We start from the raw sequence: 27825 nt of genomic DNA, 5'->3' as shown, positions 1-27825 counted from the left end.
GTTTTCTATGTTCCACTGAGAATAAAAAATCTTAGCATTGTGTATTTGAAATTGGGTTTGTAATAATTATTACTTTAAGGTAATTGAGAAATAAATGTATTAGCCAGAAGAACAGCTAATGCTAATATGTGTCCAATCGTATCAGTGACACCTTTTTGTCTCGCTAGCTCTAAGCTTAAACAACGACATCAGCATAGGTAACTATGAGGGGCCACATGAGACCGAAGGTTGGGGACCACGAGCGTGCCTCCATGATTGACCTTTAAGTAACTGAGCAGACAACAGCCCATTGAACTCCTTTTATTAGATTAAACCACAACACAGGGAGTAGTGCAGCCATGTCGTCAGGGACACAATACATGCTACAAAAGAATCCTCGTACACGGTTGCCATTGCTTACATTTGGTATCTTGATAGCAGTAAGAATAATAACAGAGTTGTAATTAGAAACATTATCTGGCCAAAGATGTTCATGTAAAGAAGTTCAGATTAGAAACTCGACAGGGGGACAAGTCACACTGCTGTAAGATGACGATGGACTGCTATGATATATCTTTATTGCAGTACTGTGTATATTATGACACGTCACGTCTCCTCTATCCTCCGCTAGCTCGTAAAATACCGGTGGTTTTACGCAGGCTGGAAAATGGGCAAACAGGTGATTTCCAAAGCATTCTTGGGCGGGGCACTGCGCTTCACTGAACTTCTCTACACTTGGTATGCATCAGTACGTGTACAATTTGTGAGAGAAAAGGAGTAAAAAAGTACAAAAAGTCTGACTGACTGGTTAGAGAGAAAGACTTTGAGGGGTTGAGGAGGGGGGCAAAAATCGTCCGATCTACTAAACACACGGCTTTACGGAAAGGGCCGTCCTCTGGTAGTAATGAAACGTCATTCACTGCTCCTTTTGCTGCTTTAGCACTCATTTACTTCCACTGAAAAAGACAAACAAGACACTCCAACAGCCTAAGAAACAAACAAGAAAACAACTCCTCTGAATCCATCGTGATGATATGCAACCCGTGGGCGAACGCGAACGAAGTGGATGCGATGGTAACATAGAACAATCTAACTCCTGCTGAAGTGTTTAGCTCCAGTGCTTCCACTTCATTTCAAAAATCCTCCATGTTCAACATCTGTTAATTTGTATGATGACTGGATTGTTGTGTTTCAGTGCGCGTGGAGCAGGGGTTTAGTTCTTAGCAACATGTACCACACCTAATCTACAAGGAAACATGCTCCCACACTTAAAGCAGTCAAAAGAAAACGTCTCGACAAATCACAAAAAACCTACATCCCATACGACGGACTGACTGCGGTCAACTTTTTCCTCCCTAGTCAGTAAAAATGATCTCTCCCGGTTCTCCCACCACCAAAGTGTCATTGCGCTGCTCCGATAAGGCTTCCTGTCATCGATCATAGGATGCAAAATGAGGAGCTTTTTTTTAAGGCAGAACCTAAAGGCATGCAAATTAACTACATTTACAGTATTTACCGACAGCACGAGCATGTTTTCGGAAGGAAAAGTTGGACAAAGTCCATCTCTTCTAGAGCTATTGGTACTTGAGACGATGGATAGAGTGTCTTATTGGAGGCAGATACATTATCATAGGAATTTGGTTCGGTTGACGTTACTCGGTATAATGAAACACACACAGCTAGCGCCAGTAAACTCGGAACAATAAATAGAGTAGCGGCAAATTCAACGTAGCACATCACTGATGCGCAAGCTCCAGTAGAATGAACCTGTATGGAAAATACTTTGCACACTTCACATTTTGGCAGTTGATCTTTAAATAATTTAAATATATATTCATATTTATAGATCTATATATATATATTTATATATATTAATTGTGCGAGGTGTTTATATGTAGCGAGAGTTGTGTGTGCGTGTGTGTGTGTGTTTGTACTGTGAGTGCGCACCTGCACACTAGTTGTATGTTGTGTGTAGATCTTTTATAGCAAATAACATTCTCATGCACACGAGTGTTTCAAACACAAGAAGCAGATCCATTGAAAGGTAGTCCAAGCATATATAGAGATTTTTTTTCAGTGGAAATAGCTGCAAACTGAATGGAACATGAAATTCTTTCTGTGCAGTCCGTGGCGGCTGGTGGAGCGCTCCGCTCGCCCTCCGGCCTATTTCTGGAGGTCACACTGCAGCAGTAATACGATGGACGGGTCGCTCTTGGCCGCCTCTTTGAACTCCTCCAGCGAGATCTGATCGTCGTTGTTCTTATCCATCTTGGAGAAGATCTTGTCCACCCTCTGCTCGGGCGTCAGGCCGTCCTCGTTCATCTTCATCATGATCACCGTGCCCACCATCTTGTAGATGGCCTGCAGGGGGAGGAAGAGGGCAGAAGACTTTTAGAGCACGCTGCAAAGTTTCCTTCAGCTGCCAGTCTCTAAATCTGTTCTCTAAATATATGTTCCTGTCTATTTAGTCCTGAGGAGGCTGTAAAACGTTGTGAAACTAGCACTTGTGTTAGCTGTTAGCTGCTGTTAGCTGCTGTTAGCCTGTTAGATACTATTAGCTGCTGTTAGCAGACGCTAGCACACGTTAAAGATGCTTTACATTGTTGAGCTCGGACACTTACATAATCATTCTCACACAATATGAAAGTGAGATTTTTGGGATAGTTTTTCCTGGTACTGGCTGGCATAATATTAGCTTATATTAGCTGGCTTGTTGTCAGCTGTCTGGAGATGTGAGGGCTGCAAGTCTGAACTGCTGACAATAAGTAATTGCGACAATATTGGGAATAAATTGACAGTTTTGTGTGTTAGAGGCGAGGCTTGAGGTGAGGAGGAAGAGGATGACATGGAAATGAGGAAGGAGGGAGACTGTGAAAGATGTACATGTTCAACTGTTGCACATTTATAGTTTGAAAGAGCTATTTGTGATCTTAAAATTCAAAGCAACTTCTATCATAAGTGGACCACACATGTGGCGGCTCTCCAGCCACAGTCCAACACCTCTATTTAAGATGGTGGGACAACATGGCAAGTTCCACAAACTGTGTCTGCTCCTCCGTATTCTCTATGGATTAATTATGAGTTTATGAAAATACAGAATTAATCACTAATCGATGTATATTTACAATATTCTTATTTTTCTATAAATACCCTCAATAAATTACTTACTGTACCTTTACGTGGAATTTAAGCTTCTGAGTTCGATCTACGTGATAAAAATACTGTAATCACAAACTCTACACAGTAACTTATTGTGTAGTCTGACAACAACAACTATGACAAACATGCTCTTTACTGTTGTTTCCTACTAAGCATTTCCAGTAGCTTCTTCAAAGAGAGAAACTCCACTGCAGTTATAGCCAGTCGGCTGCAGAGCTTTCTCGTGTGCTTTAGCTAAACCTATCAAGGATGCTGAAGTATGAAGCTGCTTAAAAGTGGTGACTTTGATAGTAAAGTTTGCTGTAATGTCTATTAGGAGGTTCTATTTGTCGGTATAATTGGATATGCTGATCAAATAAAACAAGGACAACACAATATCTGCAACCTGCGCCGACTACAGATGTTGTTAGTGTTGTTCACCCGCACGACCGACAGGGTGAAATACAAATCTGTGCAAGTTTCCTCTGAAAAAGCATGAACACCGCCTCTCTTCTATTGCTGCTGACACAAAGCTTTTTAATTATGTCTTTTGTAGTCAGAGAGACATTAAATTCTATATGTTTCAGATCGCCTGCAGGCGGAGAACGAACACTGCATATTTTCCTTCAGCTGTCACGTTCTAATGTTTTCGGGTGTCTTCGGATGTGACGTTACCGTTCAGAACAACTTCACTGTGGATTTTGTTGCTAATGTTTGCCTGCATGAAACAGTGGGAAATGCCTTTGGGAAGCATGAAAATGAACTGAATGCTGAATATGAAGAGGCATCAATTCCATGTTTCTCCAAATGGCATTTTATTGATCCTTAAACAAGGATCACGAAAGAATGATAAATTAATGGATGCCTCAGTGCAAACAGGTCGAGGGGCAGGAGTGGCCTGAATTACAGATGAGGACGTTTGTCTTTAGCTGCAAATTGTTTGAACAGCCTGTCTCAGACTCGACAGCCTCAGCTCAGCGCTCAGTAACCAAAGTACAAAAATAGTTGTCCTGGTGACTCAGCAAGTTACAAAGCTAGTATAAGGCTGTCCAAGTAAAAATAATCAAACCCCTTCAGAAAGTTTCTAACCACATTATACCTCGATGATCTCCAGCATCTCCACCCGTGTGATTTTGCCGTCTCCATCCAGGTCGTACATGTTGAAAGCCCAGTTAAGCTTCTGCTCGAAACTGCCCCGTGATGTGATGGACAGTGCGCAGATGAACTCTCTGAAGTCGATTGTGCCATCGCCGTTCTTGTCGAAGGTCCTGAAGGCGTGCTGGGCAAACTTGGACGCATCGCCATAAGGGAAGAACTACAAAGAAAGAGAAAGGGGTGGGTATGTACTCGGGTATGTTTCTATGATTCAGTCATTTGAAGTCATTGGGCACAAGAGCCTTTAGATAATGTTTCAGAAATACAACCTCTAGTGTTTTTCACATGAGTGGCCAAATAATGTACAAACATGACGTCTCCTGAGAAAGCAAAGCATTTGCAATCAGTGAACACTGATTATCTTGGGTGGCTAAATGAACTTCGATTTCCTATTGCAACTTTTGTAGGCTGTAGCTTTGTTCTCATTAGATTCACCAATGACAGTAATTGTTCCAGGTGGTCTGTTTGGCAGTAGGATTACTCAAAGTTGTGGACAAATGTGCACAAAGATTTAGCAGAAGTGTTGGCTGAACGTCTGAAGCTAATCTGAGATGGATGAACTGAACTAACAAAAGACTCGATATCCTTGTGGACCCAGCCTTGGTCGAGGTTTTCAGTCTCACGTGGCTGTTGCTGTGTATTCATGTGCAACCATCCATACTGTAAAGATGTCCTGGATAGCTGTCGCTTCCAAACGCCCAGAGCCTGCAGTCTTTCTTAAATTCTAGTTCCAAAACAGGCAACTCTGGTTTACCGTGTTCACGAGTCCCTGAAGGTGACCCCAGGCTTTCCCATGAGTAATGAACGTCAGGATCTCTGACACAAGTCGCAGCTAGAACTACTTTACACTTTAGCTCCAAGAGATATTCACACGGCTGTTTTATCCTGACACGTGTGACTTTAATGTTCCAAGTTACATGACCTTTTCCCTCACAGCTTTGTTTCGCCGGACTTCCTGCTGATGCTGATCTGATGTCTGATACATGTGCATCTGTTGGCTATGCGGCTGCTAACGTGAGGGTGATGATATTCACCTGCAAGCGCGGTAGAGCCCATACTTTTGTCATTTCATCAAACCTAATTAAATCAATGTTTTGTAATTACTTTAGTGATTAACTCACTTTAATTTAGCACTTTAGCCCGATTGCTAGTGAAAAATGCCGATAATTATCATCATCGGCCTTCTCAGCAGGACCACATTAGCATTCTGATTGGCTGAAGGTGTATTTGTAGCATAGATGCTACCTTTAAGGCAGTTCTGTAGATAATACCTGAATTATGTAACTAAAAACAAACCAGTTGAAGGTGTAACCATGTGCAACATAATTTCATTTGTTGAATGTTGCAGATGTTTTTATTTCACTCAGCTTTCCTCTGTTTTTGTCCACTGATGCCTAATTACACAGCCCATCTCTGCTCACAGTTCAGTAAAGGCACAGGATCCACTGGGTTTTACCCCCAGTAAAGTACTTGAAGCACAAAAAGTGTGTTGACAGTCGAAGCAATCCATATCATTACTGCACGCCAGCAGCATATGAACACAAGGGCAGAGATTAATGCTGTAACTGCGTGGAAGGCCACCAAGCCCCCGCTCAGCTCTTTGTCATCTACCGTACAGCACGAACCCTGTGGGCGGCTGCGAGAAGCTGAGCCATTCATTAGACATAACCTTCCGTTTGACCTCCCTGGTAAAAAGTCTGGGTCGATGGTTAATCTTAGCTTGAGCGAAGCTGCTCCCTGAGGACTTGGGCGGGCTGCTTCAATCTTCATCGAGCAAATGGAACAAAGAGAAAGATATTCCATGTTGTTTTATTACTTTTGCACCTGATTTCACCATAACTCGTTCAAGGTCAGGCGCAGCCATGCCACAGAGTGAACGTGTAAAATATGAGCAAAGGAGTCTGTGCAAAAGAAGAAAGTCAGGCCCTCTTAAACTTTGTGTAATCTCTGCGTGTTCACAGGCTCACATTCAGGAACCACAGCAGGCATGCGGGTACCTTCCCCATTTAATATATCTGGAAATGTCAAGGCATCCTGCTTGTACTGACATTTGCAGAACTACACAATGAGCAGCTGAGTTGAAACACAATTTTTCTTTTTCTTTTCAGTGAACGTCACATTTCCACTATCAGATTTCACTCAGAAAGAAACGCTGTCGTCAAAAGAAGACTGATATTTCCTTGTGCAGTAATCTTTGACAGCATGGATTTGTTCTTGGACCTTACCAGCCTTGCACACATAAAAAGCACAAGCAAGACCCCGGCACAGCACAGAGCGGGAATCAATGACAAAGATATGGCATCGATTAAGCTGTGAAAAGCATTAAAAGCGTGAACAGTTGAAGCTGTAACTTCAAAGTGTTGAAAAAAGCCTGCAGATGGGTAACAGGCAGCAGTTAAATCTGGCTGGTTTTCACAACCAGTGGAGTTAAAGCAACATTAGCAGTTATTTGAATTGCTAAAGTCACCCAGCTCCGTTCTGGCCAACATCAGTGTTAGACTCGGGTTTGTGTAGAAGCCTCATGCTCCCCCATGTTCACCAGCAGGTTTGCTGTTCAGTGTTGGACACGTAGTTTACAGCAGAGCCTTCATTTAGATGAAAAATGTATCTGGTCAGAAGTGTGGGGTCACACCACCTGTTCTGTGAATTCCTGTGTTTCCACAGGTCGATAAAATCAAACACCCAGACTCTCTGCTGACTGAGTAACTACAGAGTTATTCAGCGGTTATTCCTCCGGCGCTAACACAAAAACTGTACGCCTCAAGCTTCATAGCATGGATTTCCAGGGCTGAGCAGATCCTGTAGCTGTTGTGTGCAGGTAGCCCAGTACTCGTGTCCATACAGTGCACCTGAAGCGAAAGAGTGAAATTGTGTCCCAGACAAGGTAACAATGAACTTAGTCACACAACAGAGCTCTGCAAAGCTGACTATAACTCCAGAGTCAGAGGATAACTCCCTACAAGCTGACCACAACAACCTTCACAGCTTTGGTTTAAACGGTGATATTTTAAAAAGGATAGCAGCCGATGACAGCTTGGTGACCGAACTCATCAGTTTCAAAGGCTGCAGCCAGAGGAGAGCACCCGTCAATCATTATTCGTTATTAGCACATGCACACAGGGGCATTTAAGGACGCTTCCCAGCACTGGACTCTTGAGGGGCAACCACAGGTTCTGTCCCTCTCTGACATCCTGTTACGTCACACACCAGCAGCACATGTTTTGATGGAAACCTCACATAGCCTCTCTACTTAAACCAAACCCTGCATGACAAATTTTCTGCTTTATTCCCAAATGAAGTGCAGTCCAAGGTGTTTTTCAGTGTTCGCACCGTTGTTGAATCTGTTTTCAGCTAGTTCCCAGAGCCGCTGGCTGTCCCTTGGTTGTATAGCTTCGGGCCAATGAGGACTGAGACATGTAATGTTCTGTTGTTTAAAAGCCAATGTAACGATACTGGAATACACAGCAGATGAACTGGAAGTGTAATGACTCTCATTGACTCTCACATGCTAAAGTGACATGACTTATGCAGCATATAGTTGCTTGTTTGCACATCCAGAAACATTCGTTAGGTGTTTGTGTAGGTTACAGGACAGCACAGAAGCTCTGATCACAGCAGCACAAGAGCATCCTCTAAGCACCACAGAGGCAGGAGTCCACTGACTGTATCACCCATGCAGACTGTCCAAAAGTGCCCCAGAGACTCAGCACAGAGCAGCGAGATGTTAGAAGCAAGCTGGGATGGTGTACAGTGGGAGGCACAACCAAGTGGCTGTGCTAGCGTACAGGAACATCTGTGCCACGTATGAAGTCTCCAAGCTCCCATAGGAGCTTCCAGTGTTCCACACAGACAAGCAGCTGCTGGCCGACCAACCACACGCAGTGGTGACTGACAACGATAGATGAGAGAATCCCAGCAGACAAACAACAAAATAAAGACATACTCGGTGCCATTAGGAGCATCAGGCCCTGTAACCCCGAACCTGGAACAGTGACTCCAGCAGGTTCCAGGCACAACATCAGAAGTTTGAGGAACAGCTAAGATGCACAGAAACCTCAAACTCCTAGGCCTCTGCTACAGGACCTATACATGCATGTATACACGTGTCTGTATACTGATCAACTACAGCAAGCCAAAGCCCATGTGTGCAGCAGACAGTCTCGTCACACTCAGAAACAAGGATGCTGCCCCATCCTGCACTAAGACTGGGGGAGGAGACAAGGCCATGAATCCTAATGGGAAAATGGATTGCAGTGACTTGGAGATGAGGGATGAAACCACAGAGAGTAAGGGTTAGACCGTGTTAGCTCAGGTTATAAAAGCCACAATGAGGTCCCACCCATGTAAATTCTGCTGCAGTGCGAGCCGATCAGACTGCAGTGGGAAGTTTAGAGAAGTTCAGAAGAGAAAAGATATGCGGGGGAGGAGGGTGTCAGCGGGCACAGAGATGAGAAGAGACAGAAGAATTTCAAAAGAACGAAAGGAAAAAAGGAGCAAGGCAGACAAAGTGTGAGAGGGAGAACGACAGAGCTTACACCCATGATCCAGGTCCTTATCTGCCCTTTCAGAGAAGCCACCCTTTAGGGCAGGGACAGCCAGCGCGAGCCAGCTTGCATGCACGGGACGCTTTGTGCATCAATGCAAAGTGGCTTCCTTCCCTCCTTCCCCCGCACGGTTCTGCCTCAGATCATCCCCCAACCCCGGAGGAACGGGAGGAGGCACGTGGACCTACGGGACGACGCGGGAAGAGTTGAGGAGAGGGAGGAGGAGGCTAAGTGAGAGGGGAGAGGAAAGGTGCCAAGGAAGGGATGCGGGAAGGATGTTTAAGGGGTGGGAGGGGAGCGAGAGAGAACGCCACTGCAGTTCCCCAACAATCTGATAAGTTATGAAACAGTTACGTAAAAATGAAGAAAGAGCAAACAGGCAACAACAAAACGTTCACTCGATGGCACGCAATCACAGTTTAACAACCAAAAATGAGCTCGTCACCACTTGAAGGGACCGTGTCCTCGACTTTACACTTACAGATATTAGGCCGTTAACGTCTCCATTAAGTCGTTCTCTCCTGCTGGTCTGGCAGCTGTTTGCAGCCGGCCATCAAAGGATGGGCTCAGTGCCAGACCGCTCAGCCAAGGGCCAGGCGCACAGGCGCAGCTGCTCTAATAAAGGCTAATGTCGCAAGGTTTGCATGCGTGTGTGTGTGTGTCAAGGCTGATTCTGTCAACAAGCACACACCACCTGAAACATGCTGCTGGTAAATGGAACATTAAAGCCTTTATAATCAGCCTGCAAGCTGGTACTGGTGCTGATCCAAACGCTGGGAGGCAGGGAGACAGGAAACGCGTGTGGGAGAGAAAGACACTCAATCGTCACACTTAACTGAAGGCCATTTCACACTGACAGAACGACTGCAGGATCATGGAGCAGATGAATATTGCAGCTCCAAAGTGCCGTGAAACTGCAAGTGACTCAAACGAGCTCATCAGTAACAACCAGCACAATGACTTTGACTCCAAAATAACTTCCAGGAAGTGTCTGATCTGCATTTCTCTTTAGCTGAACTCTGCCGGCTCTTCAGATAAGCGTTCGGCTGAAACTGCAGCTTAAAAGCTTTGAGTGATGACATCACAAGGGTCAGCATTTAAAGACATTATATTTACTATCCACAGTTTCTGATACAGTTTGGAAGCTGCTAATACTAAAACTGCTGCACTGTAATGTGTGTGTGTGAGAGACTGATGAGAAGCAGCAGATAAGGACGAGCTGTTTGGCATTTCTCTGCAGTTTGAGCTAAACTCGCCACCCATGACGAACTCTGCAGTCAATCCAAATCCCCGGACCTTTAACCAGGAAGTATTTTCATTTTGACCAGCGCTGCCAAGTTTCTGTTACCTCTCGCTGAGCTTTCGAGCTCATCTTGCTAATGAAAGTGGGCAGCACTGCCAGATATGAGTGAAAGCTGTGGAACACGAGAAAGATCAAGTTTTATCCACTCAAACGTCCACAGTGAAGGTGAGACAAAAGATATCGTAGTTTCTGAAGGCGATATGGCGCCAAATGCAAATTAAAATATAAATACATGCAGGTGATGTGACAGGATTATCCTAACAAGCCACCATCACACAATGACCCTATTATGATGTTATCGTGACATCATCATGACTCTGACTACAATCTAGGCTCCAACCAACCCAGACCTAGAGACCATCTGTGATCGTTGGGGTGGCACTGGTTGCTAGGGAAAAATGAGAATGACCAGCGAGTGAGTGATTGGTGTAAAACTGGCTGCTACAGCCCTACTCACACATGGGTCAGTGCCCACCCCCTCCAGCAACTCCAAGTTACTATGGAAAAGTAAGTATTAAACAACTGGTTGTTGGAGGTCACCTGGATAAAACTGGTCATACATGGAAAGCTGCTTTTAAACAGAGACAGGAGACTCTCCTGTACAGTGAGGTAATCTGAAGTGTAAATACATTCGATGGCTTTTCCTGGAAGCAAATTATAAGAATCCATCAGTAAATTTAGTGCTGAATGTATTTTGTTTTTAAATGCAAGCATCACTGCTTTGCTTTAACCTCCTAGGACCTGCGTCCACATATGTGGACGTCACATTTTGGGTTATTTAGACAAAAATACTCAATTTTGCTCAACAAGGGCCTGATATCCACTTACGAGGACGTTATCCTGCTACTGTTCTATCGAATATCCTCATAAGTGGCTCTCATTTTTCTTAAAAACAAAAATAAGGTAAAAAAAATAATCTGGTGATTCTTTGTTTTTACATTCATCAGGTCCCAATCAGCTTAAATATCAAAGAGAAATTAAAAATGCTGCTGTGGAAGAGTTCAGGTCTGAGGAGGTTAAAAATAATAACAGATGCAAACCAGCCTTATCATGCATTGTGCTTATAATCTTACCAAACAAAGCCAGTAGATGAGCTGCTTTACATGCTGCAGACCTCTGCAAATGTCAAACCACATGACCTATTACCATCCATGCACTCAGAGTCCCACAGCGCCCGCTCTGAACCGCTGCCCTGTCGATGCCGTGCTCCGTCACTCTAACTGTTTTTCATGGATTGGGAATCATTTGAAATCTATCCCTTTCCAAATGATTCTACTTGCTGCTTCGATAGAGCTGCACACAGTGAACATACTCGACACTCAGTTTGCTGGTCATCGCTTCCCTTAATATGGACGGTTCAATATTCTTTTGTCAGGGAACTAAACCCAACAGGGAGACAATAACAATAAATCAGACTGATAAATATAGTAATAATTTATGATCTCTTGGTGATGCATCCACACAGCCCCCCCGAGGTCAAGGTCTCCTTGCATAAGAGCCCTGCAGGACACTCTGTTCTGCCTCTCTGTTGTTATCAAAGGCACATTTGCTATTGGCTGTGCATCTCTCCAGTACATGAGCACAGGGTGCAGAGGTCAGTCTGAGCCTGTGATCCGCCCTTCAAAGCGCTCGAGGTCTGTAACAACAAGGCTTTAGCTTTGACGTGTTTCATACAGTTTCCATCGCTCTGGCACCGGGAGGGGGGGGGGCCTCACCTTTCATGCATTCCTTCGCCAACAGCGTGAGATGTAAGCAAAGATACCCTAGCCTCGCTTTGCTCTACGGCTGTTTACATCACCACGCCACTGGAGGTCCTGCTTCATTGAGCTCGAGAGCAGGAGAGGAGAAAACATGCATAATCAATCGGGGGGGTGGGGAGGTTGCAGCGTGTCTGCTTGCGTGTGCGTGCGCTCTTACATAAAACGCTCAGTGACGTGCCAGATACAGACACTGAGCCGCGCAAATCTGTGGCTGCTCCTGCGTCCAAGGCCCCGGGGTTCAAACAGACAACACAAATACAAACACACACTTTGCTCTGGAAAATGCATTTTTAGTCATCCGCTCAGGTGAGTGCCGGCTGCGATATCAGCTTTGTAGCAAGGGAGCAGTGTGTGAAGAACAGTCAGTGAACAAGAAGAGCTCACCTAAGACGCGAGTGTCGTTTTCATAGTAAGTAGAATTATTTTTGTGAAATCAAAGCTGCTTTTCATTTTGTTGATTGATGAAACCTCCGTCCTCACACAGTCAAACATCTGTTTCTTTCTTCTACACTAGCATCTTAGGGAGCGCAGGTAAATGGAAAGATTAAAAAACTAATTTCTGAGGTCAAAGTCACTTATTTATTACAAGAATAAGAACACAATCCGATTTTCTCTGATATTATAACGTCTTATGAAACAAACTGGAAAAATTGTTCTGAAAAAACTTGAGAGATGTTTGAAACTTTTGGGAATAATAACCTGAGCTTAGGTTAGACTTTAACATCAAACATACAAAATCTTCTGAGTCTTGCAAATGTATCTCAGAGAACATCCATATTTTTTCTTTTCTCATAAATGTAAATCAAATCAAATCAAAATTTATTTATATAGCACATATTAAAACAACAGTGTTGACCATAGTGCTTCACAGTCAATAAAACTGTGACAAGTCGTAACAAGGTTTCCGTAGGTGAACCTGCGGAAGGATCATTACTGTACAACTGTAATCTTAGATGGTGCAGATGTTCTTCTTTTTGTCCTGTATCCCAGTTTATACAGCACCAAATCACAGCCTTTATCCTGGAAGCTCTTGGCGACAGTGGGAAGGAAAAACTCCCACAGCCTTCAGACATTACTAGATTTTTCTCTACGGTACCATCGGGGAGAAATGTACTAAAGCTTACTGAAAACACGTCAGCGCTCTGCTCTGCGCCCTCCTGCTGTCACTTTATGCTGACCTGTAAAACAACATGTGTTTGCTGTCGTCTTAAACCACACGTGCTGTTACCATAGTAGCCAGGAGTGCAGTTTTTTTAAGATGACGATTTTAAGTAAGCAAGTTTGCTTTGATTAGAGGGGGAGGATTTTAAAATAAGGACTAAATATTGGGCCTTGAGCAAGAGAAGCCACTTCACAGAGCCATAAACCAGTCCCACCAGTGTCTGTTACGACACCACATACAAACGATATGAAAGCCTGCTTTGAGAAGCTGGCGAGATGTCCCGCTGCAGTCCAGAAATCGGCCTGAAAAGCCCGTTCCTGGGCTGCTTGTGCATTGAGAGGAATTTGGCACTAACCTGTCTCCAACCCTGGTTATCAGTGGTTACAAAACACCCATCTGGCAGCAGCAACTCTGCATTAGGAGCATAAATGACAGCACAACAGCAGATGGCACTGTTGAGGTGTGGAAGCATATTTAATGCCCGAGGGAGCGAGTGAGGAGAACAGCTATTGGCAACGAGGAAAGAATGAATAAACGCATCATGTTGCTTCCATAGCAAAATTCCTAAACAATAATCCAGATTAAAACTCTTCATTCTGATACATAAATATCAGATATACATATATGTGTGTGTATTAGTCGGTCTTATCCACCATTATTCCTCCGTGTCTCTCATCAGACACAGAAAAGCTAGTAAGAGGTGCAGGAGTGAGTCACTGCCAGCTTTGGCAGGTGGACCTGAGGGCTACCCTCTGCTCCGTGTGACGTAGTTCAAAGCGAAGCAGAACAACAGGGCAGAAATAAAAGGACGACTGTTTTATCTTCCCTTTGCCAGTGGTGAGTCTAAAATGGTCTTTTAAGAGCTTGGCAGATAAATCCACAGCAGCTTGTGCTTTTTTGAAGGCGTCTTTTAAACAAAAGCTCACGATCGAGCTTCTCCTGCTTAGCCGGGGCGAGAAGAAGAAAGGAGGCGAGGGAAGAAAGAGATATAGCGTTTGAGAGGGAGGGAGGGGGAGAGGCAGGGAGGGGGAGAGGCACGGCAATTTTATTGGTGTAGCACACTTTCAGCACAAGGCAATTCAAGGTGCGTTACATGATTAAAATAAAACATGAAACATTATAAAAGTAAAATACAAGAAAACATTTACAATAAAACAATAATCAAGACAATAATTTATATGAAAAATTAAAACAAACCGGTAGAGAGCCATAATAGGATCAGTTACTCATAAGCAAGTCTAAATAAGTAAGTTTTAATTTTAGAGTTAAAAGAGTTCAGTGTCTCTGCAGCTGTGCAGTCTCCTGATAGTTCCAGATGTGAGGGGCATAGAAACTAAAAGCTGCTTCTCCAGGTTTAGTTCTGGTTCTGGGGACGGTCAGTAAACGAGAGCTGGAGCACCCGACTGATCTGGATGGTTTGTACCATGACAGCAGATCCCTAATGTACTCTGGCGCTAACCCATTCAAGCATTTATAAACTAATAAAAGCACTTTAAGGTCTATTCTGTGAGCTGCAGGGAGCTAGTGTAATGGCTTTAGAACTGGAATAATTTGCTCTATTTTCTTGGTTCTAGTGAGAACACGAGCAGCAGCGTTCTGGATCAGCTGCAGTTGTCTGATTGGTTTTCTGGGTAAACCTGTGAAGATACTGTTACAGTAATCAAGGAGATAAATGCATGGATGAGTTTTTCTAGGTCTAATTGTGCCATCAGTCCTTTAATCCTAGAAATGTTCCTCAGGTGATAGGAGGCTGACTTTGTTATGACTTTGATGTGGCCCTGGAGGTTCAGGTCTGAGTCCATTATTACACCTAAAGTTCTGGCCTGGTCGGTAGTTTCTAGTTGGACCAGCTTGAGCTGATTACTGATATTTAATCGCTCTTTTTTGGGTCCAAAGAGAAGTACTTCAGTTTTGTTATTGTTCAGTTGAAGGAACTTATGAGACATCCAGTTATTAATTTGGATAGGTTCAACATCACCTGGTGACATTGAGATATAAAGTTAAGTATCGTCTGCATAATTGTGGTAGTTAATATTATTGGTGGTTATAATCTGGCTTAACGGGAGCATGTAAATGCTAAATAAGAGGGGCCCTAGGACGGAGCCCTGGGGGACCCCGCATGTGATTTCTATATTTTGTGATGAAAATTGGCTAATTGACACATAGAAGTTCCTGTTCTTAAGGCCGGACTTGAGGCGGTGAGGAAATACCACACAACGGGGAAAAGCCCCAACAACAACACAACAACAACACACGACCTCCTCTGAGTTCTCTCTGGATGTCTGCAGCACGCTTCATTACTTGCATTGTGCTTCCATTTTACACGACTCATCAAACATCCTGGGCTTCTTCCTCCTCGAGCATGAATTCATTATTCATGACTGCTCAGTCATGTTTGAGTCTGTGCGTGCGTGCACACATGGAAAAGCCCGGTCCTGACTCTGCACGTTCACGGCTCTGTCGCCTCTGCTGCCACGGTGTTGTTTCCATCTGACTTAGAGAGGGCTAACACACCCACACGATGTCTTAATGGCTTCTATCATCTCCCCCGTATGAGCCTATTTATAAAAGTCAGGGATGTAATTTTGACGTGTGCTCGTTCTCACCCTGAGGTGCATGCCAACGTACAGCTAGCTGCACTCTGGAGGCTACACGTCTGTAACCTACTTTAGGAGCACCTGCCTTACACGCACTGAAGTGCTGCCAGCTGACTGCTCTAATTTTAAGTAATCAGTAGTGCTCTGATTTGATGTGTTGCGTGCTGTGGTGTCGCAATTACATGAACAGCAGCAACCTTCTCCTCTCTCGATCCACTTCTCACAGGTACGGGCGTCCTGCCTGCTCTCTGAGTTTGCTCGGAGGGTAACTAGTCTGTCCGGCAGAAAAAAACAAAGACAACACGTCCAGCAAAAATGCCTTGTTGATGTCAGTGGTCAGAGGGAAACAGGCAACAGTAACTCAAACCGAGGTATGCAGAAGAGCATCTCTGATTGCACAACATGTCAAACCTTATAAATGGTAAAAGGCCTGTATTTGTATAGCGCTTTACACATCCAGTCATCCACCCATTGGTGATGGTGATGGCAGCTACATTGTAGCCACAGCCACCCTGGGGCGCACTGACAGAGGCGAGGCTGCCGGACACTGGCGCCACCGGGCCCTCTGACCACCACCAGTAGGCAACGGGTGAAGTGTCTTGCCCAAGGACACAACGACCAAGACTGTCCAAGCAGGGGCTCGAACCGGCAACCTTCCGATTACAAGTTCAAACTCTTGAGCCACGATCGCCCCTTATACTTCTAACAAACTGACTCTTTGTTGTATCGCTTGGTATTTTTCACTTGCTGTGGATGTAAACATTACAACAGTACGATTGCAGGTCAGTAACAATCTCACGGCCCTCGTAAGAAACCACAGGTCTAAAATCCCAGAGCATGACAACTTCCCACCTCTCGTGACTCAACTTTGGGAGTCATGGAAGAGCGGCGAGGCGTCCTCCGTGATGCATCACACCATCCTCGTGGTGAGTATTGAGATGGAGGTACAAGGTAGCACCTTTGCAAACATCTCTTGCCCATAGGCCAGAATTTTAACAACATGAAGCCGTTTCATGGGTCCATCCTGTCTTGTATTAATGGTGCAGGCTGCTGCAGGTAGCGTAACAGTGTTGAGATATTTTCCTTGCACACTTTGGGCCCACAGTACCAGCTGAGGATCATTTCAACACCACAGCCTACCTGAGTATTGCTGCGGATCGTGTTCATCCCTTTACGACCACATCTTCCGATGGCTGCTTCCAGGAGATCATTCCACTTTCTTGAACATGACGCTGTACTTCACTGTAGTTCGTTCAAATGGCCTCCACAGTCACCAGATCTCAATCCAGCAGAGCACCGTTGTTGGATGTGATGGAACGGAAGATTTGCATCACATGCACCAAACAAATCTGCAGCAACAGTGTGATCCTGTCATTTCAATATGGACCAAGATCTCGAAGGAATGTTTCCAGCACCTTGTTAAATCTGTGCCATATAAAATGAAGACAAACGAGCTTCCAACCTGGTACCAGCCAAGAGTATCTAATGAAGAGCCCCTGAGTGCATGTGCGCAGTTCTGATATTTCAAAAGCGTACAGACATCACACGCGCTCCACTACAGTAGCTTTGCATGACAATGGTTCAAATGAATCCTTATTCACCTTACACTGTGGAGCAGGTGTATGCCTGATCTGCTCTACCTGACATCATACGTGACATAACTTGTTTGGCTCATAGGCGTACTTACATCGGCCTCAGTATCTGACACGTTGATCAGTTTGCGTACCTACCATCAGAACAGTACAGAGAATCTGGAAAAACATAGCAGATCCCTTTATAATTCTGCAGTTGTATTCATGTTTTATATCCAAGTCTGTTGATTATTATCATCGTCATTATAAAGTCTTACTTTACAGCTCAGGGACATAAATATCTAAACTTTCTCCAATTCTTCAGACTAAAAGAGAAGCTAACGTACTTACTGATGCATAGTGGCCACATGTAGGCTAGGCTATATGTCACGTTCTATGTAAGTACTGAGGCGTAGGCTTTATGGGTGCTTATACGTGATGTTCTGCAGCACTTATCACGTCAGTCACAGCAGTTTGAATTGGTCCAGATTTGCCTCCATAATTAAATGCTTTTGGAAAAACAAACTTCATTCTGGGAATCTGTTGGCTTTATTATCTGACATGGCATACCCACGGGGAAGGAAATTCAGATGCTGCTGATTGAGAGACCCTCACTGCATAACCACCAATTTACTAATGTGTTTATCTTACTGCTCAAATCATATCGATGCAATTATGGCACAAACTGAAGCATGACACGAGCTGTTGTGTGGTTGGGATCATTTTGTGACAGAACAAAGGTCTCATCGCTGTAATGGCTTCACTTTTGTAACGGTCTGACGATAGTTTCTCTCTTGCAGTCATGACAAGTAAACCAGACTGGACAGCTGGGTCAGCGAGGACAGATAAAAAGATGGCAGTGAGTAAAATCTGAAACAGTGGACTCGAACAGCAGGTTCTACAGCACCACAGTGAGTGCAGGATTTGTGTTTGTGAGGGGGTCATCAGGATAAACCTGGATTTCACTGAGTCCAAGTCCAAGCATAGAGGTAGACGTGAGTGTAATAGATCCTCTCCAACAATAATTATATTTTTTCTTGAACAGTTTTAAAGCCTGAAAAGCTCACGATGCACATCTTATCCTATTTTTAAAGGTCCATGTGTTTGAGAATGTGCATGCCTTTTGAAAACTGGTAAATATAATATGTGTGTATAAAATCTTGACTTCTTCCACATGAAAGTCAGGGGTCAGAACGATGGGGCTGCGGCGTCTCTCTCTTGGGTGGAGCTTGCTGACATGGTGGTTTGCACTCTTGTTAACCAGCTGAAGGTCACTCTGGCTGCCACGGCGGGATTTAGCCTGCACCGTGACACTAATAGCCTTGTTCACCACTCGTCTGTGATAGAGGATGTGCCAGTGTGCGGCTCAGTCTGAATATAATTTCCCTGCTGAACGGACCCCATTATCGCTCTCTGTGCATCTAAAGGCCCTCACTTACTTCCTCTTCTCTTGCTCCCACACCTCAGCAGCAGCAGTGAGGTGCCCTCAAAGTTACTGAATAATTCAATTACATTTTTACAGTCCGGACCGAGGCGCCGCAAAGAGGCCAGAGAGCAGTCGGAAGGCTTAAAAGCAATTCATTATTCCGAGTCGCCATCTGTGCGTCGGCCTTTTCGCTCTCTCTGTTTCGACGTGCCTCTGCAAGCACATTCACGTGTCCGTTACAGCTCTACAGCTTCTAGTGCATCTGATCTGCAACACTCGGAGCAATTAACACCAATTTTCTGTTCTGAAGGACTCGCGGTGTAGAAACCACTGTTTGTCTTTGTGAAAATTACAGTCTGCTTACTCAGTGTCAGATTCTCCTCCCTGTGTGCTTTCCAAACATTGTAAACTACTCGTGTTCATAATGAGTGAGTCATTTAGTCTCCAGTTTATCATCGTCATTTGTCTGCTTCGCAGTTCCTGAGCAGCTTCGAGAGCATCGGGATTGTTTCTATATTTGTGCAACTCGTGAACTGAAGTCGACACGAAGTATTTCATGCTGTCGATGGAATCTCTGCCTTTCAGGAGCCGCAGTGTGTAGCATTCAGCACTGTGTGTGTGTGCGCTTTGTTGTGACAACGATGGAGAATGGCATGAGCGCTTCTGAGATGACAAAAGCTATTTTTAGTGCATGGCAGCCACAAGCCTCCTTGGAAGGGAGGTGAGAGAGGAAGTGGGCAAAGATGGAGGAAATAACAAAGGGGAAGATGCAGAAAGGAAGGAGGGAGAATGGCAGGAATCGACATGGGAATCAAATAGGAAATTATAATAATTTGATATTCTTTGTGCATGTTCGAGGGGCTGTAAGAGCTTTGGTGTTGTCCTGCTCCGTGTATCGTTTTGTTACATTTATTATTTTACAGTAAAATTATAGTAACACATTTTTTCAATCTTTCTAAACCAGAATAACAGAACATCAAAGAATTTACAGAAAATAGCGCGAGAACGATCCGTAAAAATGTAACACGTGCAAATAAAAGACAAAACACAAAGACGACATTATGAACCGTTACACAAAAGCCTGTACAAGTGTGTAGGGCTGCAGCGTTTGATTATTTTAGTAATCGAGTATTCTATTGATTATTTCATTAAGTAACTGGACCAGAAAACAGCCTTGTTGTGAACTCCATGCTCTGTCGGGATTGCTGCAGGTAGTTGCTGGATGGGAAAGCGGTGGTCCTGCGGCCCAGTCCTGGATTACTGTCCCCGCTGAGCCTCGGACAGCTCGCACTCAGGGCGCGGAGGCGGCTCGGTGCCAGGCTGCCCTGTGTGTGCTTTGGTGGCGTACGTCAGGCGTATCGGGCCGATTAGCAGGACAGACCAGCTGTTTGTCACCTTCCATTCCCATTGTTGAGGGGAGCCTTCCTCTCATTTGTGCAGCGGTCGCCTGGTTTTACAGCTTGAATGCGCAGCCAGACCCTCTTTCGGGTAGCAGGTGCCGGGTGCCCCTCAGCGACAGCCTACATCTAAATGGTCAGCCTAGTGTTTTGCGGTCAGACCATAGCGGCTGGCTCTGTTGCAGGACTTGAGGCCAGGATTGCGTCTGGCAGACGGCTTTGCCTTTTGCATCTGGTGTGGCCTTCACCGGGCCGTCCTGTGTAGATGTAAATCTTAAATAGTTTGTTTGCAACACTGCGATGGGTGTGGGCTGCACCGTCTCCTCATGGGGTGTCTTAAAGAGTTACTTAGTGAGTTATGTATGTAATCACAGCAGGCTAAATCATGCACTGCTTTCTCCTTGCAGCAGCAGCAGCAGTGCATTGAGCCTACGCTACACAGCTGTGTGCCGTTGTCTACAGTTTGTGGCACAGCGAGTAGATAGTGCTTCCCCGAGCTGTTTGCAGCCAGACAGAGAGACACTGGTAAGCATCGTCACAGTCAAGTCTAATTATCATTATTATTATTTTCAATTATTTAATGAAATTCCAAATTGTCTGATTAAAATCCAATGTGTTAATATCCACCATCACCCACTCTAACGAGTTACTGCCTATCAGTAGCTGGATTACTGTTTCCATTTTGGTTGTTCCTGATTTTGCACCCTTCGTCCAAAACGTGGTGATTTGTTTTTGTGTCATTTATTTTCCATTTTTGTAGCTAGAAAAACAAAAAATCTTCACTGTAACTAAGGTTGATACTGGTCCACGCTGACACATCCCAACAATTAGTGATGTAGCAGCCTCTTAAAATATTCACATTTTGTTGTGCAGTACAGAGATCTCTCAGCTCCAAGCTGCTTGGCTGTCACAGAATTATTAAATATGTATACGCCCAAGACTTTTATTTGTTTTTGTACAAGTGTGCGCTGTCACATCTATGCCAAACGATCTCCTATAGCTAATTTTCCATGTCAATCTGAGGCTGCAGCACGGTCGTTTCAGTCTTTGTCTCCTGTGATTAGGGGACATATGTTTCCTCGCAGAGACGGGCTGTTGGCCAGATGATGTCAGTGTCCTTCTGTCACTCCATTTACCTTCCTCGCATTCAGCCCTCCGATCCGTCTTTCTGTCTGTTTGTGGGGAACACGGGGAGCCTCGCAGTCTGCTGAACGGTGCACACAAACACACATGCGCGCGCATCACACCCGTCGACAGGAAAAGCCTTGAGGCTATGAAAGCGTGACGCGACTGAGCAGAATCCATCCATACATCTGCTGCATATTCAGGTCAGCATCTGGCTGAGCGTGGGCCAGCGTTACAACAATGCATCAATCGCCTCCCGCGCAGCCACAAAGCACACGTATGATGTCTCCGTGTATATTTCCCTGGTTTTAGGGATTATGAGGACCTCGTTAAATGCATTTAGCAAACACTCAAACTGGTTTCGCTTTCTGTCTTTTTGCTGTTTTAATGCAGGAGTCAGCCACAGACGACTGGAAGGGAAAAGACAGAGTTTCTGTTTGCAGCAGAAACCACAATGAAGGCCATTATACTGATGCTGCCTTATCACAATAAGTCTATTGATGCTCACTGGATGTTACTTGGCAAACAACACAATAACACACAGACACACAACACCAAGAAGGTATGAATCCTGTTTTGCAAGTGTTTGGATCACTGTTAAACGTGCGCATTTCTGTGCATGTGTGTGCATGTGTGTGTGCATGTGTGTGTGTGTGCATGTGTGTGTGTGTGCATGTGTGTGTGCATGTGTGTGTGCATGCTTCAAGCACAAAAACAAAAAATTTTGCAGTGACAAAAATCTATCACCTCTTTGTTTCTGCGAGTGTCATTATCCTGTTACAAATGGCTCACGGAGCAGCTGGCATGTCATGGATAACAAATTTCACACACTGTGGCATGGACGCACTCGAGTGCGAGTTGGCACAGAAGCCTGCGATCAATTTTTATGTCGCTGTCTGGTGTTGGCAGTGCCGCTAAACGTGAAGATCCGCTGGGACGCGATGGCTGCAACGAGTCATTTCAGCGACCTGGGACAGTTTGACAGGATCTGTGGATTCCACAGGCTCCGTATGATCTCCGGCTCTTTGTGACTCAGACTCTGCTTTGTGTCCTGCTTGGCTGCAACTGGAACAAACTAAACATCATGTTGAATTTAATAAGTCATGAAATGAACAGCTGACAGAATGTGTTTACTGTGGCAATGACTCACATTATAAAAATGCTTTCCTATAGTTGCCTTTACAACTGGCCTCCAATGGCTGCACGTTGTTGGGTAAACTTTTCCTTACAGCTAAACTAACTTTTACGTACAGAAAACAACCAGCCTCAGTTTCACATCATCCTAGCGAGTGTGATTTATAAGAAAGATCAAATATGTGGATATAAGAGAACATATGATGGTTTCCCTGTTTTCTGTCATGTATATTGTTACAGTGCTGGATGCTTGTACTGAATCCCTGCGAGCTACAATCTAAACGCTTTGTGTTAGACAGTCCTCCATACTGTTGGCTCTGTATGACATCACACAGACAGGATAACCCTAATACGGTCATTTCAGCCAAATAGAAGCTTAGTCACCACCTGTGGTTCAAACTTTCTGCCAATCAGAAGAAGGTTCCCTTTTATTTAATCCACAAGCAGTTGGTTTGTGGATTAACATAGTGGGTGTTTTCTGAATAACTCTGACTTCATTCACTCTTCATATAAACTCCATTTAAATGGATAAATTCCATTTCATTTACCGCACTAATGCACATTTGCATTGTGCCATTATCATTTGGACATTTCATCCAATTTTACAATCTAAAATCTAAACGTGACTCAATGTGATTTCCTATCTTTCAAACGTATAAAAGCGACGGCTTCAAAGAAGCATAATTCAGCACATTTAATGAGACGTTCTCTAATGATAATGCAGCTCGTTCATAACCCTCCAGCTCCAATCAAATCTAATAAGCAGAGGGAGCAATCACAGCGTTAACATGTACAGAGGAATACTGACTCGCCACACGTGTGCCCTCACACACAGACACTGTTATTTCCAGCTGACACTCTGCACCTGCGCTCTATCGCAGTGCCTGCATCCTCCTACAAGAGCGAGAGACAAAGTGCGTGTCCAACCAAAACAGTGCATTACCTCCAGGCTGGCAGCCGAGTGTTTAGCACCCTGACAGGGAGGGCTTGTGGACGGCTGTCGCAGGCCCGTGTGGGGACGGGCAGGATGTCTCCTGCTTGTAAACGTAGGAAGCTCGACTCCAACGAGGCCTAATGACTAATAAATAATGCACGCGGGCTTCCTTTCGCTTGCTTTTACTTTTCTCATCTCTGCCCCTCTCTGCTTCTCGCTTTCAGCCAACGCAAACATGCTGTCCCGCCCCCCTCCTGCTAAACACATGACCCCCCCACCCCAGCACTCCCACCCACCACGAGCCACCCAGGAACAATCTGTCCTGTTAATGTGCGGCCCTGTTTTCCCACACTTATCAGCCCTCTGGATTTAAATACAGCCGTACCGCTGATACTCTGTTGCCTGGAAACACAATACGATGCAGTAATAATAATAACAGCATTTTACCCCCAAAGCCTGCAGGACCCTTTAAACGGGGGCCACGTTGCCCCAAACTGTTCCTCTGTCGCACTGAGAGGTAAAGAGGCTTCTTTCTTTTTCCGTGGGTTTCTTTTGTGCCTGTTTCCGTCCTTCAGCAGCTCGGGTTATTTCTGCGCCGTCATTTTAAAAGATTTTCGGTGCCTTTCAGGAGACTTTAATGGAACAACTGATCCAAATGGAAAATGTCATTTCTGGCCCTGACAGACGTTCTTTGTTCGGGTTCTTTTCTCCAAGAATACCTTCACTCATCTCCAATGTTTTCTTCCTCAGTTCTTTTCTTTATAACAGCTGGTCTCAGCTGATGCATGACTTCCGACGGCATTTAGAGGAAGTGCGCCGATGACCTCACTGGCAAGGCGTGTCTTACATAACGGTAACTCCCTCAGGTTAAGAAGCATTTCCTGGCACTCCTGATGAAAGCTTCTTACTCTGGCTCAGAGTGCTTTCTTCCATGAGAACTAAAGTTAAAACACGCAGTGAACGAGGACGAGATGCTGAGATAAGCCTGATGTAACAGCAAGATAGTACGGAAGCACTCGGCTGCACTTTCATGTACTCAGTGTTTTTAGGGCTGTGCGATTCAGAAGTGGCTGCTCCTCTCACAGGGAGCTGCCGGGACTGCTTATGATCTGCCACACGTGTGAATAAATAAGTTTAGATCTGCTGGATCACTTCGAGTCATGAAAACCTTCCTTTTCCTGTCAGTAGCAGCACTCCTGCTAATAGAGAATAATTGTTAAAGTTGATATTTTTAGCCACTTTTTGCTATTTTATTGCAGTTTGTTTGTTCTTGGATCATCATGCGTTCATCCTTGTTTTGTAAGACTAAATGAAGAAATCAGGGGATAAATTCGCACTGCTGGGTCAGAGGTAATGCGATACGGTGGGATATTAGCATTAGAAGGTAATCATCTGTGATATCATCTCTGATATCAGCCTCTACGATGGTTTTCTGCCCAGATACAAAAGAGGCGAATGGGAACGTGGCAGCATGCCGGCTCAAACCCAGAAGGGTTTTTAATGGCAGCGTAATTTGCCTCAGTGGTTCTTGTGGCGATTCAGAGTACACTCAAGTGAGCCTCCAATCAGCCCTGCTCACACCAACTGTGGGAAAACTCACTAAGTGCACATCATAGTGGTTTTAAAATTAACACATCTTTAATGACTAACACTGATGCCACAATATCAGCCCACCCTACTTCTCTGACTGCTGGTAGTTTTACTGTCATTATACTGCAAACCTGCTCGCATGCTAAATCTCTGCTAAACCGAACCAAAGGCACCCAGTCAACTTTCCTGTATTCAGAGCTGGGACTGGTGGACTAAAAGAAGCCTTCGACGATAAGGCTGATCTGGGAAGGCGTTAGACTCTTCAATCTTTAGAAAATCCAGCCTGTGACAGGAAACTTTGGTCATTTCAGACCAGATCCGGTGAGCACAGGACTCAAAGTCCGATTTAGTGTGTGGGGAAACCTGAAAATCCACACCGCTAGCATAGCAGCAAGGAAAATATTTCCCCTCAGAGAAGCTCCTCCCAGACTGATGTCTGTTTTCTCTGTGGGAAGGCGGTGATCACGCCTGATCTTTGTGGATTAAGCCAAACATATTAGCTCCTGTTACACGAGCTATGATGCTACAAGCGTAGAGCTCGTATGAAGGTGGAATTTGGCAAGCTTAAATAGCTTAAATAGAAATTCACTCGCTGGGCTCACGTCCTCATTTTAGGTTTGACAGCGTTTTAGTAGCTAAACGTACGAGCTGAGCTGCGGTTTGGGGAACGCCTCAAAGGGGACTGCGGCGGCTCCCGGCCCAGCAGAGCCCCATGTACTAAATAGAAGTGGGAGGGAGGGTGGAGCACGAAAACGAGAACAAACAGCTTGTAGAACTGAGGGGGAACATGTGTAGATGAGAGCTGGAAGGAGCATTTGGAGGCGTGGTCCCGCTAATAAAATAAAAAAATACTTTATCTCCAACTAATGACGGCGACTTCTGGCCAAGGTGAAGATGCACAATTACTTTGTACTTCAGTAGAATTTTCATGTATCTGTACTATTCTTGAGTATTTGTGCTTTTTACACAAATATCTCTACTGTTCACGTCCCCGAGTTTTCAAAAACAGGCTTGTTACACAGAAGACCCTCCACACGCCGCTGGGAAAAAACACATCATCGATGCATCGTCTATGGAGCCACGCTGAGGGGTCGAGGTGAGCCGGGATGATCCAGAACAGCGTTTTGGATGCAGATGTCTATATGTTTCGGTTGCGCTACCACAAATATCAGCAAACATACATACGTGTACAGTCTGTGGCACAGTGTGTCTGCTAGCTGCAGGTCCAGCTGCTCTTTCCCAGGGAGAGAAAAGAAAAAGACGGAGGTGATATTCAAAGGTAAGGACTGGAAACGTAAAGCTTGTGTGCAAAGCCTCATTTTTGAGGCTTTTGAGAAGCTGTGCTGCTGAGGTGATGCTTTCTCACAGCGGGAAACATCCTGCCGTGCAAACCGAAGTATATTAACGTTTTGTTATCCAAAGATTGCCGGAAAAAACTGGGGAGTGTGTGCAGCTAAAGCGATTAGCCTGCAGCACTGTGGTGGAGTTTACAGTAATGTGCTGTGCTGGTGCAGAGCATCTGTGGTGGACATCATGTTAGGTTACATCAAGGGTAGCACACATCTATTTAGATTTAAGCTGATGATGCTGATTCGATTCAGTGAGCTCCACCTTTATAAAGCTTCATACTGCTTCTGGTCTCCAGATGTTCCTGCTGCTGCATACGAAGCACGTATTCAGCTCAAGAACACAAAAATAAACTTTTTGGGGAGTTTTATGTTTTAAGGTTCCCATCAGATAGAATTACTCATTAACTGGACTGGTTAAACTGGGCTGGATGAAGTGCCCAGTAAGATCCAGCTGTATGTAATACATTTGTGTTGTCATAAGGGCTCAAAACACTAAGTAAACTCTGCAGGTTCGTGTAGCTTCATTTTTCATCACAGCTTGTTCCTTCAGTTTCAAAACTACCCTGAGATGTATGAAAATGCTAAAATCAGCACACGAGCTTATTGTTTGCTTGTATATGACACTTAAATAGTTTGTTTGCTTGTTTTTTTGTGTTATAAATATGATACAACCCTCCTGTACCACGACGTGACATCACACGGCTGGACCGTGTTCTGATTTTCAACTTGAACCCGAACTTAACGTGACCGCGGAGGAAAACACGGCGAAACAAAACGTGCATCAATACGAAGACGCAGAGTTCACAGAGGTGAGGCGGTGAGAGTGGGCGGGGCCCCGGCGGCTGAGAGGAGGAGCGTTTGAGAGCGTTGCTTCTGTCATCAGCTGTTTCTGGTCCAACATATTCAAGCAACTGTAACTTCATGATGTAGTTTTTTTTATCCAGGTTTGTTTCGCCTCGACTGACAAAAACACAAAAACAAAGTGTATTTACTGGTCTTTGGTTTATTACTGGTCTTTGTGGGGGAACTCCCGAGCTCACTGAACTGGTCTCAGAGGAGACAGCGGATGGTTTACTGCCAAGCAGGGGAGCACCTAACGTTTCCCAACTCTCCCATTTCTTAAATCCAGTTTGTCTTTAGCTGTCTCTGATTTGTGGAAACAACAGCCGGCGGTATTTAGACCGCACGGATCCTCCCCTTCCTTCTCCTCTTCTCACTTCTGTTGTTTCCTCTCGCCTGGTAATGTTAACCAGAAGCTTTGTGGTGTCGTCGGGATGATTAGAAATAGCAGTTTTATAACTGGTTTATGTCATCAACCCTCCAGTGAACTGCAACCGAAGTGTAATTGCAGCATTCATAGGTGAAAATATGTGTTAAATATTTCAGATGTTTTAAGACGATTAAGCCTGTTGGCTGAAATCGTTGGTTCTTCTTCACACAGCGAGTCGAGCGTCACTCTCTGCAGCAAACTGTGCCGCTGCCTCTTTATTCTCCTCATCCAGTTCACACAGCGTCACGTCCCTCTACTGTAATCTGCCCTCGCTGTTAGCAGCCACACCAACAGCTGCTCTGTGAACGCCTGCTCGCTGAGCTACAGGAGAGTCAGTGTGTCGTGTAGTAGCACATAACACGTGTGCAGTCCATCACAATGAAAGTGAGCC

The 27825-nt window shown here is 44.8% G+C and overlaps 1 protein-coding gene and 1 long non-coding RNA gene across 3 annotated transcripts in view; one reads left to right on the top strand and one right to left on the bottom strand.

Moving 5' to 3' along the window:
- Positions 1-284: 284 nt before the first annotated feature.
- vsnl1a (visinin-like 1a) overlaps positions 285-27825 on the bottom strand; it is a 35880-nt gene continuing 8339 nt past the window's right edge. The window contains exons 3-4 of the mRNA XM_026143315.2: positions 4217-4432; positions 285-2340 (exon numbers count right to left, since the gene is read on the bottom strand). Of these exons, the coding sequence (XP_025999100.1) occupies positions 2143-2340; positions 4217-4432 (414 nt within the window). The 3' untranslated portion in view covers positions 285-2142. The remainder of the gene's footprint in view (positions 2341-4216; positions 4433-27825) is intronic.
- LOC113007013 (uncharacterized) lies at positions 11999-22592 on the top strand. Of its 2 annotated transcripts, none has more exons than XR_003269838.2 (3): positions 11999-12288; positions 18010-20557; positions 21551-22592. It is a non-coding gene; the product is annotated as an uncharacterized LOC113007013 (long non-coding RNA). The 2 variants fall into 2 exon arrangements; XR_013901618.1 differs by having other exon boundaries at positions 12057-12288; positions 20440-20557.

Source organism: Astatotilapia calliptera, chromosome 15 (genome assembly GCF_964374335.1).
Source record: "Astatotilapia calliptera chromosome 15, fAstCal68.1, whole genome shotgun sequence".
Lineage (NCBI taxonomy): Eukaryota > Metazoa > Chordata > Actinopteri > Cichliformes > Cichlidae > Astatotilapia > Astatotilapia calliptera.
Note: the sequence above shows the minus strand (reverse complement) of the source record. Positions and strands in the feature narration are given on the sequence as shown.